General features: G+C 43.6%; 1 protein-coding gene across 1 annotated transcript in view; it reads left to right on the forward strand.

Annotated features, from left to right (window-relative positions):
• Positions 1 to 12,097, forward strand: part of ZDHHC15 (zDHHC palmitoyltransferase 15) — a 216,843-nt gene that overhangs the window by 81,868 nt on the left and 122,878 nt on the right. Inside the window, exon 4 of the mRNA XM_078688832.1 lies at positions 7,840 to 7,960. Coding sequence (XP_078544958.1) covers positions 7,840 to 7,960 — 121 coding nt within the window. The remainder of the gene's footprint in view (positions 1 to 7,839; positions 7,961 to 12,097) is intronic.

Below are 12,097 nucleotides of genomic sequence, written 5' to 3' on the forward strand. Positions count from 1 at the left end.
GAGGTCTGAGTTCTATTGCATTGTTGCATAGTCCTTCTTGTTCTTCTGTAGGCGTCTCGAATGTGATGAGCCTCTTCGTTAGGACCTCTGTACTGGTAGCAAACCTTGGTGTTCTGCTACTTATTGGGAGTCCACTTGGCCTACTGTTTGTTATCGGCCACATGTTGTGGTTTTACCAGGTCGATGGATACAACTCGGTTCTCCTTTTTACCAGCAAGTGGCGGTAGTACAACTGATCTTGTCCCGTTGACAGACAAGACAGGAACTGCTTTTCTGTAAGAAGGCCCAAATTCCTTCTTTACCGCGATCTTCTCCCTGACTAGATCCCCGACTTTTGGAATCCAGACAGGTCTTGCTGGGACAGGTGGTGATTCTTCAGTGGTTGTTGGCTGTTGTTTCAACTGTATGTTGCTCAGGTCTTTTCTTGTTTTGTTTAAGTCCTGCAAAATAGCCAAACGGTCTTTGACATCAAAGCTTTTTTCTTTAACCACTGAAGTCTGACTGTCGAGGTCAGAGATAATCATTCTAGTTCCAAATAATAATTCGAACGGACTGAATCCCTTCAGAGAATTTTTTGGCAAGTTATTTAGACTACGTTGGACACTTATTAGATGTTTGACCCACCCAGCTCCCGAACCTAATATCCTTTCCATTATAGATTGCTTTCTGCCTTGGTTTTTTCTTTACACCATCCCGTACCCTCAGGAAGGAAGTGAGAAGATTCCCGCTGGGCTGTGCTCATTTGGCCATGTTTCCCCCCCGGCCGGAGGGCTAGAGTGAAGACAATGGTCAAACGTAACATGCTCTTAGCGTATATGCCATTTAGACTCGCAAATCTTTGTATAACAGTCCGGACGTCAGCCGAGTGCTGAGGATCGACATTATAAGTGGAAACTAGCCTGTATATGTTAATCGCAAGCCCTGCTTTTTACTGGTGATATTATCTGCCTTGATACGACGAGGTATTAAACTGTTTCTCTCCCCACTGCGATCTCTGTTGCATTTTGGGCAGTTTTTTACAAACATGGTGTGATGCAGGCTCATGCCTGGCCACCAGTACCGTGATTGTAATTCTTCCAGAGAATCTTTTAATTTAAGGTGTCTGAGACCCTCGCCCATATGTGCGTCTGCGATTAACAAGTTTCTCCTGTCCATGTTTGGAATCACTCTATCCCCCACTCCAGGGATTCGAGCAAAAGGGACGGAGTTTGCATCGATTATGTATGTATAATTGAGTGGATAGTTGATCGGTAACGCTGAGCAGTCGCCTTTTGATGACGTTTTCACCGCCAGCACTGTTTCACCGTCAATGTATTTTAATGTACGCTTTTTTCGAACTACGGGAGCCGATTTAGTGGCTGCCGCTGCGGCTGTTTCAGCCAATGAATTCCCTACAACGTGAACGCCATCACGCTGATGACTCAGTGAGTGTGTCACGTGAGTCTTTGGTAGTTCTTTTTGTAAAAGAGCTATTTGTTCCCAGAGCAGTTTCTGCTTTATTGGTGCATCTGTGTCATCTTTGTAACCGTTTTGAATCCATGCCTGCAAATCGCTGTTATATGATTTGACGCAGTAATATGAATCTGACACTATAAGTGTCGGGAATTCGCGATCCGCATTATCTAGCGCCATTTTCAATGCTATTATTTCAGTTTGTTGTTCTGAATTAGTTTCTACTGAGTGTGATTTTGTTAATAGAGGTTTTAGTTTACCTCCGCGCCACACTTCTTTTGTAATCTCACATGTGGGGTTGTATGCTTGTTCTCCCCAAACGGAGGGTTGAGCACGTCCGTCTGTATAGATTACACAGGCGTAATGTCGTAGAGGCAGAATGTCGATTGGCAGAGGATACGTCTTTTCATACTTTAGATTTTTTAATTCTTCTAGTTCTGGATCAAAGTAGTAGTATACTTTGTCCGTTGTGATTGAATTCACCCATTGTATCCATTCCGGATTCAATGTTGTTGTTGGTAAATTACACGGTGTTGTTAGTGCCTCAAAGGCTGATTCTGCTGTTCTGACTGGGATATGTCTACCGTCAGCTATGTCTTTTTCTCTAGCTATTGCGGTTTGAACTGCACGAATGATTTTTCCTGTATTACTGAATTTCTGTTCAGCTTCTGTGTACAAGTGTGATTTGAATGCAATTGGTACCTTTTCTCCATCATTAGAGGTCAGGTATGTGAATCCGCATCTCCCTGGGATGACTCGAATCACAAGATTGCGTGTGTTATCACGTGTTTCTAATTTTGTTTTAATTAGCATGTCTGTTTGTAAGGATCTCAAAATTTCTGTGTGTGTTTGAGTCCAATTGGATCTTTTAAAGTCTGGTTTAATTAGATCATAAAGGGGTTTGACCCTTTCTGCGTAATTTGCAATGTATGTTCTTCCGAAATTTAGGAAGCCTAGAATTGACTGTAGGTTTTTTAGTGTTTTAGGAGCTTGGATTACGGCACATTTCTCTAGGAAATTGTCAGCCAGGCTTTTGCCTTCACTTGATAATTCATATCCTAAGAATAGGACTGTCAGATGGGCAATTCTGGATTTTTTAAAGTTGAATTTGTAACCCTCTGCTGCGAACCCAAGTATTATGGTGTTCACTCTTTTCAAGTGAGTCTCCAAGTCATCATCTGTTAAGTAAATGTCATCGACATAAGATAATGCTTCATCATCATATAGTTGTAGTAATTCTGTTACTCTCGCTGAGAATACCCCCGGGCTGTTCTTGTACCCCTGGGCTAACCGACAGAATTGTTTTTGAGTGCCATTTACCGAGAATGCAGTTAAATATCTGCTCTCTGGTGCTATGTTTTGACAAAAGAATCCATTGGAGATGTCCAAGGTTGTTTTGTATTTTTTGCGCACTATGTTATTCATTAGTGCAGCACTGTGTGAGTTTTGCACTGCAAATGTTTTGCAACATGTGTTAAGGTGTCGGTAATCCAAAACTAGACGATATGAATTGTCTGGTTTGGAGACCGGAAACAAAGGATTGTTCATTCACCCCCTGGTATTCTAGCTGATCTAGTATTTCATTTACCTGTTTTTTAGCTTCTTGCTTAATTGGGTACTGCCTTTGTGCAGTAGGTTGTGATTTTAACTGGATTTTGTGAGGAGGGGAGTCCTCATCCCATCCTACATGATTTTTATATAAAGCAGGTGCTAGAGCCACTGCCCACTTTCTGGCAAGTGTATATTTTTTATGAATCGGGATTTGATTCGAGAAGGCAGGCATAATTATTTCTTCGCCATGAGGGCACTCCCTAACAAACTCTGGTGGCCAGTCTTTTTCAGCTAGAAGGATATCATAGCCCTTGGAGAGATTATCCCAAAATAGTCCCCTTATTTTCCTAGTCTTATCTCCCTCTATACGTAATGTTATCTCGTATATCTTGTGGGGTTTGCTAACTCTGGTGTCTGCAGTTTCCACTTGAAGATATTCATTCGTGTCCACTGTCTCCAGATGATTCATAAGGACTTTGCGAGCTATGCTCACTTCTGCTGCGCTGTCTAGCATTGTCTGAGCCCACTCTCCGTTTTTCAGTTGTGTCCTCAGTATTCTCGGCATTGTTAACTACCTTGATACTGGCTACCTTCTTTTTTGGAAATTGTAATTTCTTTTTTAGCTGAGCAGGTTCCTTGTCTTTGGACTTGGCGTGCTCTTCTCTTTGTTCTGATCGTCCTCCTCTTTCCGATTTCTGCGAGGAATTCTGAAAAGATTGAGAGGGACGTGTATCAATGTCTTGATATCTATCAGGTTTTTTAATATTATCCCTATTTCTAAGGTTATATCTTTTCCCAGAGGGGTCACTCTGGGGTGACCTGTGTCTCTGGTTCGGAGATTTCTCCCTTCGCCTAGGAGACCTTCCTCGGGACTGGAATTTCTTTTCTTTTGGATTGGATTGTTTGTTTCCATCCCAGTTCTTTTTTGGTGAATTATTAAAAAATATTTTTTCTGGACTTTCAGTCAGTTGCGGTTTTACTGGTGTTCCACCTAAACTATCTCTACCTAGTTCCTCATAGGATTTTTCTATGATTCTGGCAATTTCAGCTGGTTGGTCTGCTATATCTGTCTCTTTTAACCTTTGGCGGATCGCCACGTTTGCTGCTTCACCTTTTATATTGGCTAATAATATAGCCGAGACCTGCTTGAAGTCTTTCAGTAATTTCATACCAAGAGTTAAAGCTGGTTCTGGACCGTATTCATCTTGAATTTGTTTTAGCACATCTGGTATTACCGAAATGGATGGAACACCGTGCGTTTTTGTGTAGATTGAAGCAAAGACTGTACCCCAAGTGTCACAGTCCTCTATGTGTGGTGCGATTCCCATTGGGAGACATATAGTCAGAATCCTGTGTTTTTCTAGCGGGTGGTGTCAGGAAACACCGCCTCTATTTGGGTGATTTTCTGTGCCAACCAGAATGGTATCTGTTCCCGTTTAGCCGGAACTTTACCTAGGCAGGATTGGATGTTCTGTGGTGTAATTTTATTTGTGTTCCCCTGGTGAGGGGTCAGCTGTGGAAGTTTAATCGCTGGCTGAATTGTTGAAGTCCGCATTACATACTGGACTAATTGTCTATGAATTTTTAGTAATTGTTTTAGCTGTATTAACAGCTCTCCTGTAGACATCCCTTCGATGTCTGGGTGTGGTGTGTATCCGGCTAAGACCGGCCACGTTGCTCCTGGTCTACCTAAAGGACCGAGCCTTGTAATGTGATTGTTATGTATTAGGGCGCCATCAAATAAGAGCAAATGCTCTTGGAATTTGAGTGGTACTTCCACCTCCTCGAAAGGAGTGTAAATGTCAGGTGGTACCTCTATTTTGTAATAGTGGAAGTACTTTGTTACAGCATTTGCTGCTGGAAAATGTATCCATGTATAGTATACCTCTGTCTGCCGATATTCGTGTGCCTCAATTACGAATATGACTGTGCCACCTCTAGGTGTCAGTCCATTCTCTATAAGTTTTAAGGTTATAGATTTCCTTTTGCTGACCGGAATGAGTATTATATCCGCGTCTGCATCCTGTAGTGCAGTATCTGCTGCTGCTATTTCAGCTGCTAATCTAACTGCCTCTCTTTCTTCATCACTGTCTCCCATTTTACCGACAGGATGGTATTATGTTTGTTTGCAGATCAGGTTTCTTATGGAAACAGAGATTAGATGCACAATATTTTGGAACAGTGTATCCTTCAACGTTGACTGTACCAAGAACCATACATAGGAGTTCCCTCCTGCGAGGTTTTGGAGGATATTACCTTTCACCCACTCCAGACGTCTTTGGAGTATTTGGGAAAAGGGGTCTGAGTGAGAAAGCACGACTGAGTTACTCTAATTGTCTTACGTTAGTTTTATCGCCCTTTCCAAACACGTTGGGCGCCATGTAGTGTAGTTCCTATCTTCCCAATAGGCTCTGCGCATTGGAATAATACCTACAGCAGTAAAGGCCTAGGCCAGACGTTAACTAGGTCTACTACTGTCGATACTAGACTTAAGTTTTGGGTTTGCCAGCGTAGCTCAGAGTTCGCTAGAAACTTTCTCGAATGTTCAGGAAAGAATTAACTCCCCTGATTAGACAAGAAGGGTTTTAGTTTCTGACAACCATAGAACATGACAACTTTGCTCTCCCCTAATCAAGAGTGTATCTCCAGAGTCGTGTGAGCACAAGGCAATTATTTTACTCAGTCAGTACGTGCATTCTTAGTCTCATCAGATTGTAGAGAAAAGGAAGAGACGGGCGTGTTCAATAAAAAAGGTGTTATTTATTGATCAGTCTCTTTTCTCGTACAAGAGAAATGGATCGATATTATTGTAATACTTACAGTTAAGTAAAGTGCATACATTAAAAGCAATAGTATAAAATAATACTGTAAAAACATTGATATGGTTTCTGAGCCATATGATGTTTAAAATGATTAAAATATATTACATACACATATACATTTGACTAAACGTACTCAACTGGTGTTTCTAAATACGCCTACCCCGTGTACCTGACCTAAGTCTAATGCGTGGGCGGGAATAGAAAGTTACAGTTTAAGTTAAGTTTGTTTTTGCCAAGTGAATAACTAAAGAATTCTCTGTGAGGGGTTATTCAGTTCTGTACCTGGAAGTTAGGATGAAATGGGGAATGGTATCTCTTTCTCTGCTCTCGATATTCCAGGCCGCCTGCGAGGGCTGCCCGAAAGCGCCGGTGCTGGGTCTCTCGGCAGGAGATAGCAGCGCGTCTCTCAGCGCGTCAGGAAGGCGGGGCTGCTGCCAGCGGGGTCTGCTCTGCTCTTGGCTTCGGCAAGTATGGCTGCTCCGTCTCGTCACCACGCGTGTGTTTGCATAGGGCAAGATCGGCAATATTTATACCTTAAAGGTGCCGAGATTGACGTAAGGATGGACATAGATACGTCAATAAAGATGTCATACGACTTGCTCGTTAGCACATTCTTTTACTGAAGTTCTCTGTGAAATCAAAACAATGGCCGCACGGATTTTCCAGGTTGTCATAGGTTTGATTTGTTATGAGAACGTCGTATCCCTTATCAGGGGCTGGAGGAATGTCGCTTGTCTAATTAGATCTCAAGCGTTATGACCTAATCAGATAACACGTTCCTGTGCCGTAGTGTGACTGCGTCAGATAACGGTATCTGCATCATGGGGGCTTTTCTTGCCTCATGGGCTGACTGTTAGTTAACTTGATGGTTAGTTTAACCAGAATAGGGTCAGGAATAGGGGGATCGATTCAGAACCTATAGGAATACATGACACAATATGCTGTCAGCAAGCGTGTCTCCTTCGGAGGAGCGACGATTATCACTCCTTCGGAAAGGCTCAGGCTCTTATGACCACTCCATCAATAACACTTTGACTGAAATGGGGGCTCCAACTTTGCTTGGCATATGTGAGTGCCATCTTTGCGAGGATGCTTTTCTGTTTTTATTTTACTATCATTGTATTGCAAACATTCTACAATAAGTATCGACTATCTGCAGCCTAGTGGCTATCATAGGTGATTAGGTCCTCTCAAAGAAATTAAGGTAAAGCTCCTATATTGTACAGACTAAAGGCCTTATTAGAGTTTGGCGAATGGGATACTCTGCCGAAACTTGGCGGATATCCTGTCTGCCTTTTTACAAGTGCTGTAGACTATAATAGACTACTATGATTTGAGGACAGAATATCCGCCTAATTTGTGACCGAGTATCTCTTTTACCATACTCTAAATCAGGCCCTGGTTATTTATTTATTTGAATCCCATGCCATGGACTCAATCTCCCTGGGAATACTAAGATTCTGTATTTTTATATCCGGTAAGGAAAAGTGCCAGGGTGAATACTAACCTACTCACCAGCGATCGCCAATATACACTTACAGAGCATCATTGGAGATGAGCCTAGCCCAGATACTGAATTTGGCATAAGATAGTATCAACTGTGACTAAGTTTCTTCCCAAGAGTACCTACAAGCACTGGCAACACCACATTTAAAATGTCTCTTATGTTAACCCTAATTGACAGGGTATAATTTCTCTTGTGCATTTTGTCCTCTCAAATGCTGGTATAGCTATGTTTTATCCTTATCATTAATAGTTTGTTCATGCCAATCAACCCACACTGGCTAATTGATATCAGCCAGGGATACCAGATCCCATTTTATCTGCACAGTTCCTTATGAAGCCTAATTTCATATTTTAAACACTGCTTTACTTCCTCTGCATTTTATTGTTCTTTAGATAGCTATCTAGCCGCGTGTTGCATGCTAGTACAGAGCATGCCTCCAGGTCTCTGCATTGGTAAATGGAACAAGGTGAAAGTGTCTTTTGATTAACTGATGTTTCCCTGTTATAGTTCCTGCTGTCCTATGCAGACAAGGAGCGGTACGACAATGAAGAAAGGCCAGATGCACAGAAACAGATTCTGTCTGAAGTTGCAAAGAAGTTGCCAGTGTACACCAGAACGGGCAGTGGAGGTTAGTTTTGTTAATCTTTTACGCCACCCTGAGACTTACTTATGTGTCAGCCTTTGTATAGCCATTTGTGTAAGATAGCAATTCTACAGAAGCAGCTGTGCATTCAGTACCGCTTACCAGAGAAAATAGTTTATATGAAAGGGACTTTCATCTGTTAGTCTGAATCATAATCAAGCCTTCTAGGACCAGAAAATGTGTTTTTTGTTGGATTCAACTGATTTTGGAGTCATCTATTGGGCGAGCTCTGTTTCACAGTGAGAATGTTTTTAAAGCCAAATATGTGATGTCATTGTAAAATGTTATGTAGTGACCAGATCTCCAGTCTGGCCTCAAGTTGTTGAGGTCCCAGTTTCTGACTGCCTGCTGTTAGGATAACATTTTTACCATGTCCATCTCCAGTTAGTTTCCACACTTCCCCCGCTCTTCATATATTTGGGCTTGTTAAGTTCCTTGAACATCAATCGGATCATATTCTCACGCCAAGTTCTAAATAGTTCATTAATCATGCTCCCCATACATCCTCATCAGCAACATTTTATTTTCCAGTGGCCTGCGTCTTACGTACCCGGAGAGCCCCTAGGCCAGCATCCTAGCTTACTTTTCACTTCTGTGCAACTTATGGTCACTCAAATCTTTCCTCGCCACTTCACTCTAAAATCCTGTCACAAATAAAATTTAAAAAACCCATTGTAACCCACTACCTACCGACCCACGTGGAAGATCAACCAACATTTTCATCTTCATTCTGGATGCCGGACCTGACCCGGTCTTGTACCTACTGAGGCTTCCACCATTCGTGGGTGACTCTAGTTACAAAAGTTGATGATCCAGGATAATTGAAGAAATCTGATGCTCTACGATTGGACCTTCAACAGGAACATGGTCTTCATCCCAACACCGTACCCCCCACTTACAGGTCCTCTAGCCTCATTATTGACATTAATTGGACCCCTCGCCCCAGATCTCTGCCTGTGTCTTTCATCATTATGTCAGCGATGACTGGTGTGCTGGATACTGATTGCAGCTCTGTTTATGCCCTCACACCCTTCCCCTTCTTGTCTCCTGATACCTTTTAGATCGCAGCCCACCACTCTTCTCTCATACCCACCATGTATTACCCAAGGTTCCTTGAGCATAAAGCAACTCCTTGACTCAGTTGCTCTTGTTTATCCATCTCCACAAACAAACTGAAAGCACAACGCTTAGCATAAACCTTCTCTAGTCCGATGGGAGTGCTCAACCGTCTAATGGGTACCATAGTGTTCACCTTATCCCTTGCCCAATTAAACTAACACTCCAGTGACAACTATTCTTATAGGCCCTCTCTTCAACCAAAATCACCTGTTAAACCTGGCATTAACATTCAGGATGTCATCCAAAGTCTTAGCCTCATCTCCTTGCAATCACAGAAACCCGACTAGTTCTGTTCTCTTTTTCATGAACTTCTTCCATCAGCATCGTCTTTCACAGAAGAGTGGGTGTGTTAGTGCTGTAGATGTGCTTAATACTAGATTCAGATTATCGACAACCGTGGCATGTACCTATATTAATGTCAAAATATGCTATCAACTCCTAGATTATGAAATACCTATGCACTAGTCCTGAAATATTAGATCTAAATTAGCCAGTGAAAACCATAAGCAGCAAAATCTGCTATTTTGTTCTCTAGCTTCTCCATCTCTGGAGATTATTTTGTTTTTTTTAAACCTTAAAATCTGTTCTGTAAGCTAATTAACACTAATTGATGAAGTGTTTGTTTCATTCTCAAAATTCGGAATAGCCCTCATGTCTGGGCTGCCTATCCCTCCAAGAAAAGGAAAGCAGTTCAGGAATGTGAAGGGTGGCCACATCTATTGTGATTGGTTCCGAGGAATCCAGTAGAATGGTGTCAACAAAGGGAACTATTCGGGTTGGGTGTAGTGAGATTTATTGAACCACCAGGGGTCTTATTACAGATAGGGTGCACTTTCCCTGTTTGCATTACGGCAAACCTTCAAACAGGTATGCCGTACGCAAAAACAAAAAGTACATACTATTATCAGGAATACGCTGCCCTTAAGGCAGTGAATTTCAAGTGAAATATGGAGTGCCTGCTTCAAGGCCACCCTGTGTTTCACTGTGCAGGCAGCAACTCATCTGCACTTTTGAGAGGGGAGAGAGATCCGATTGCAGGCTGGTGCAGTGAGTGACTGCACCAGCCTGCAAGGGGATGTCTAGGGTCTCCATAGGACCCCCTTCCAGAGAGGTGCTATCAGGTGGCACACTTACAGAGTGCCACTTTTTGTGGCGCACTGTCAGTGCACCTCCTGGCTGCCTTTGCACTCGCGTCTATTATACGGCGCGGGTGCAGAGTTGAAGCGATTACATTGTTTGCATAGGGCCCTGCCTCCATACAAATAAGGGAATGCCCTCTTGAGATGATAATGCTAATGATAGCACTGGTGCTACATGTGCACCAGTGCTATCTGTATCACAAAAGGGGCAGCACAAGCGTCTGTAACCCCTTCTGTAATAACAAATTGCTCCAGGGGCACACAAAGTGGGCGTACATGACCATTGTGCCCCAGATCACTTTCCATAATACGGTCCCTGGGGCCATACCTCCTAAAGTAGCACGGGGCGCAATGGGAATTTGTGCCCACTATGAGCACCTTCAAGGAACTTGGTATTAAAGAAGGGGCCGCAAATGATTGTACGGCCCCTTCTGTAATACAGATAGCGCTGGCGCACATGTAGCACAAGCACTATCATTAGCGGACGTACCCTCATTTGCATGGGGGCGAGGCCCCATGCAAACGAGGGGATCTCTTTGCCTCTGCACCCATGCTGTATTACCAACATAGGTGCGGAGGCAAACATGCCTTTATGAAGCTCACTGGAAGTGCACTACCAAAAGGTGGCACGCTGTCATTGCGCCTCCTAAGGGCAGCCCTCGGGAGGGATGAAAGGGGGTCCCATCCACCCTCCAGACTTCCCCTTGCAGGCAGGTTACCGCTTGTACAGAGAAATATGGAGCATATTTTAAACATCCTGTGCTGCCCTGAGGGTAGCGCCAGTTACATCTGTTATATTATAGTCAATCTCTTTTTTTTTTTTTTTATATTTTAAGACCTTTATTAGTCAACTGGGGTGTTACCCAGCGTTCCGCTTACAACCCATCTGGGCCAGCCGCATGTACTTTGCGTTGCTTCACAGGTAGTTAATGAACACAGCCTCAAGGCCGACAACCCTGGGGTTCGGCGGCGTAAACGGTCTTATTTCAACAGTGTACAATCATACAAATATTTGGTGACGTGGAGATATAGGTCTGTAGAGTTTTTTCTTTTTGTTGGTAATATGTGTGAACTCGTGGGTATAGGACTATGGTAGCACTCATCAATACTTTCAAATAGATTGTGGTCCCTCGTGATACACATGGGGTGCGAGGAAGGGTGGCAGCGGAGCTCCCCTCCCAAGAGGACGTAGGGTATTGACTGTGATGGATGAGGCTATTCAGCATCCTAAGTATGTCGGTGAGCGAATATCTATACAGCTTATCCACTCTGATGAGAGAGTCTGGTGTTTGTACTGGTATTCAGAAAGTATCACTTCGACCATGACCGTCACTCTCTGAGGTCCTATGGTGTAGCGTGTACAATATCCAACTTGGAAAAGCCTGGTCTAGAGGGGAATGGGACCAGTATTTCGGTAAACTTTAGAACAGTAACATGGAAAAGATATGCTAAAAGAAGAAAAAAGGGGGGGGGTATGGAGGTAGAGATTGCCTTGGGTTGAAGGAGGGAAGTGCGGTGGCAATGTATCGGTAGTGGTCCAGTGGGGGGGTATGCAAGAGATTATGGCGGGCGTCTCTCCTGCATGTTAAGTATTCAGGGGGGGATCACCGCCATAGAGGCGTGTTAGGTATGGTAATACGGTATTATGCGTGGGGCGATCGGTGGTAGAACCCCCCGAGATGGTTGGACGTGCGGGGACGCGAGCGCGGGAGGGGCAACACACACGCCAATGCGGGACAGTCAGTTTTGTGGCGTGTGGCGATCGAGGCATGGGGGTCATGTAGGGAGCGAGTAGTGTAGTGTATGGAAAGACTCAATCATGCGCAGGTGTTAGGGAAGGGGGGGAGAGGGGGGATCGTATGAG

The sequence above is a fragment of the Lissotriton helveticus genome, chromosome 4_1 (assembly GCF_964261635.1).
Source record: "Lissotriton helveticus chromosome 4_1, aLisHel1.1, whole genome shotgun sequence".
NCBI lineage: Eukaryota > Metazoa > Chordata > Amphibia > Caudata > Salamandridae > Lissotriton > Lissotriton helveticus.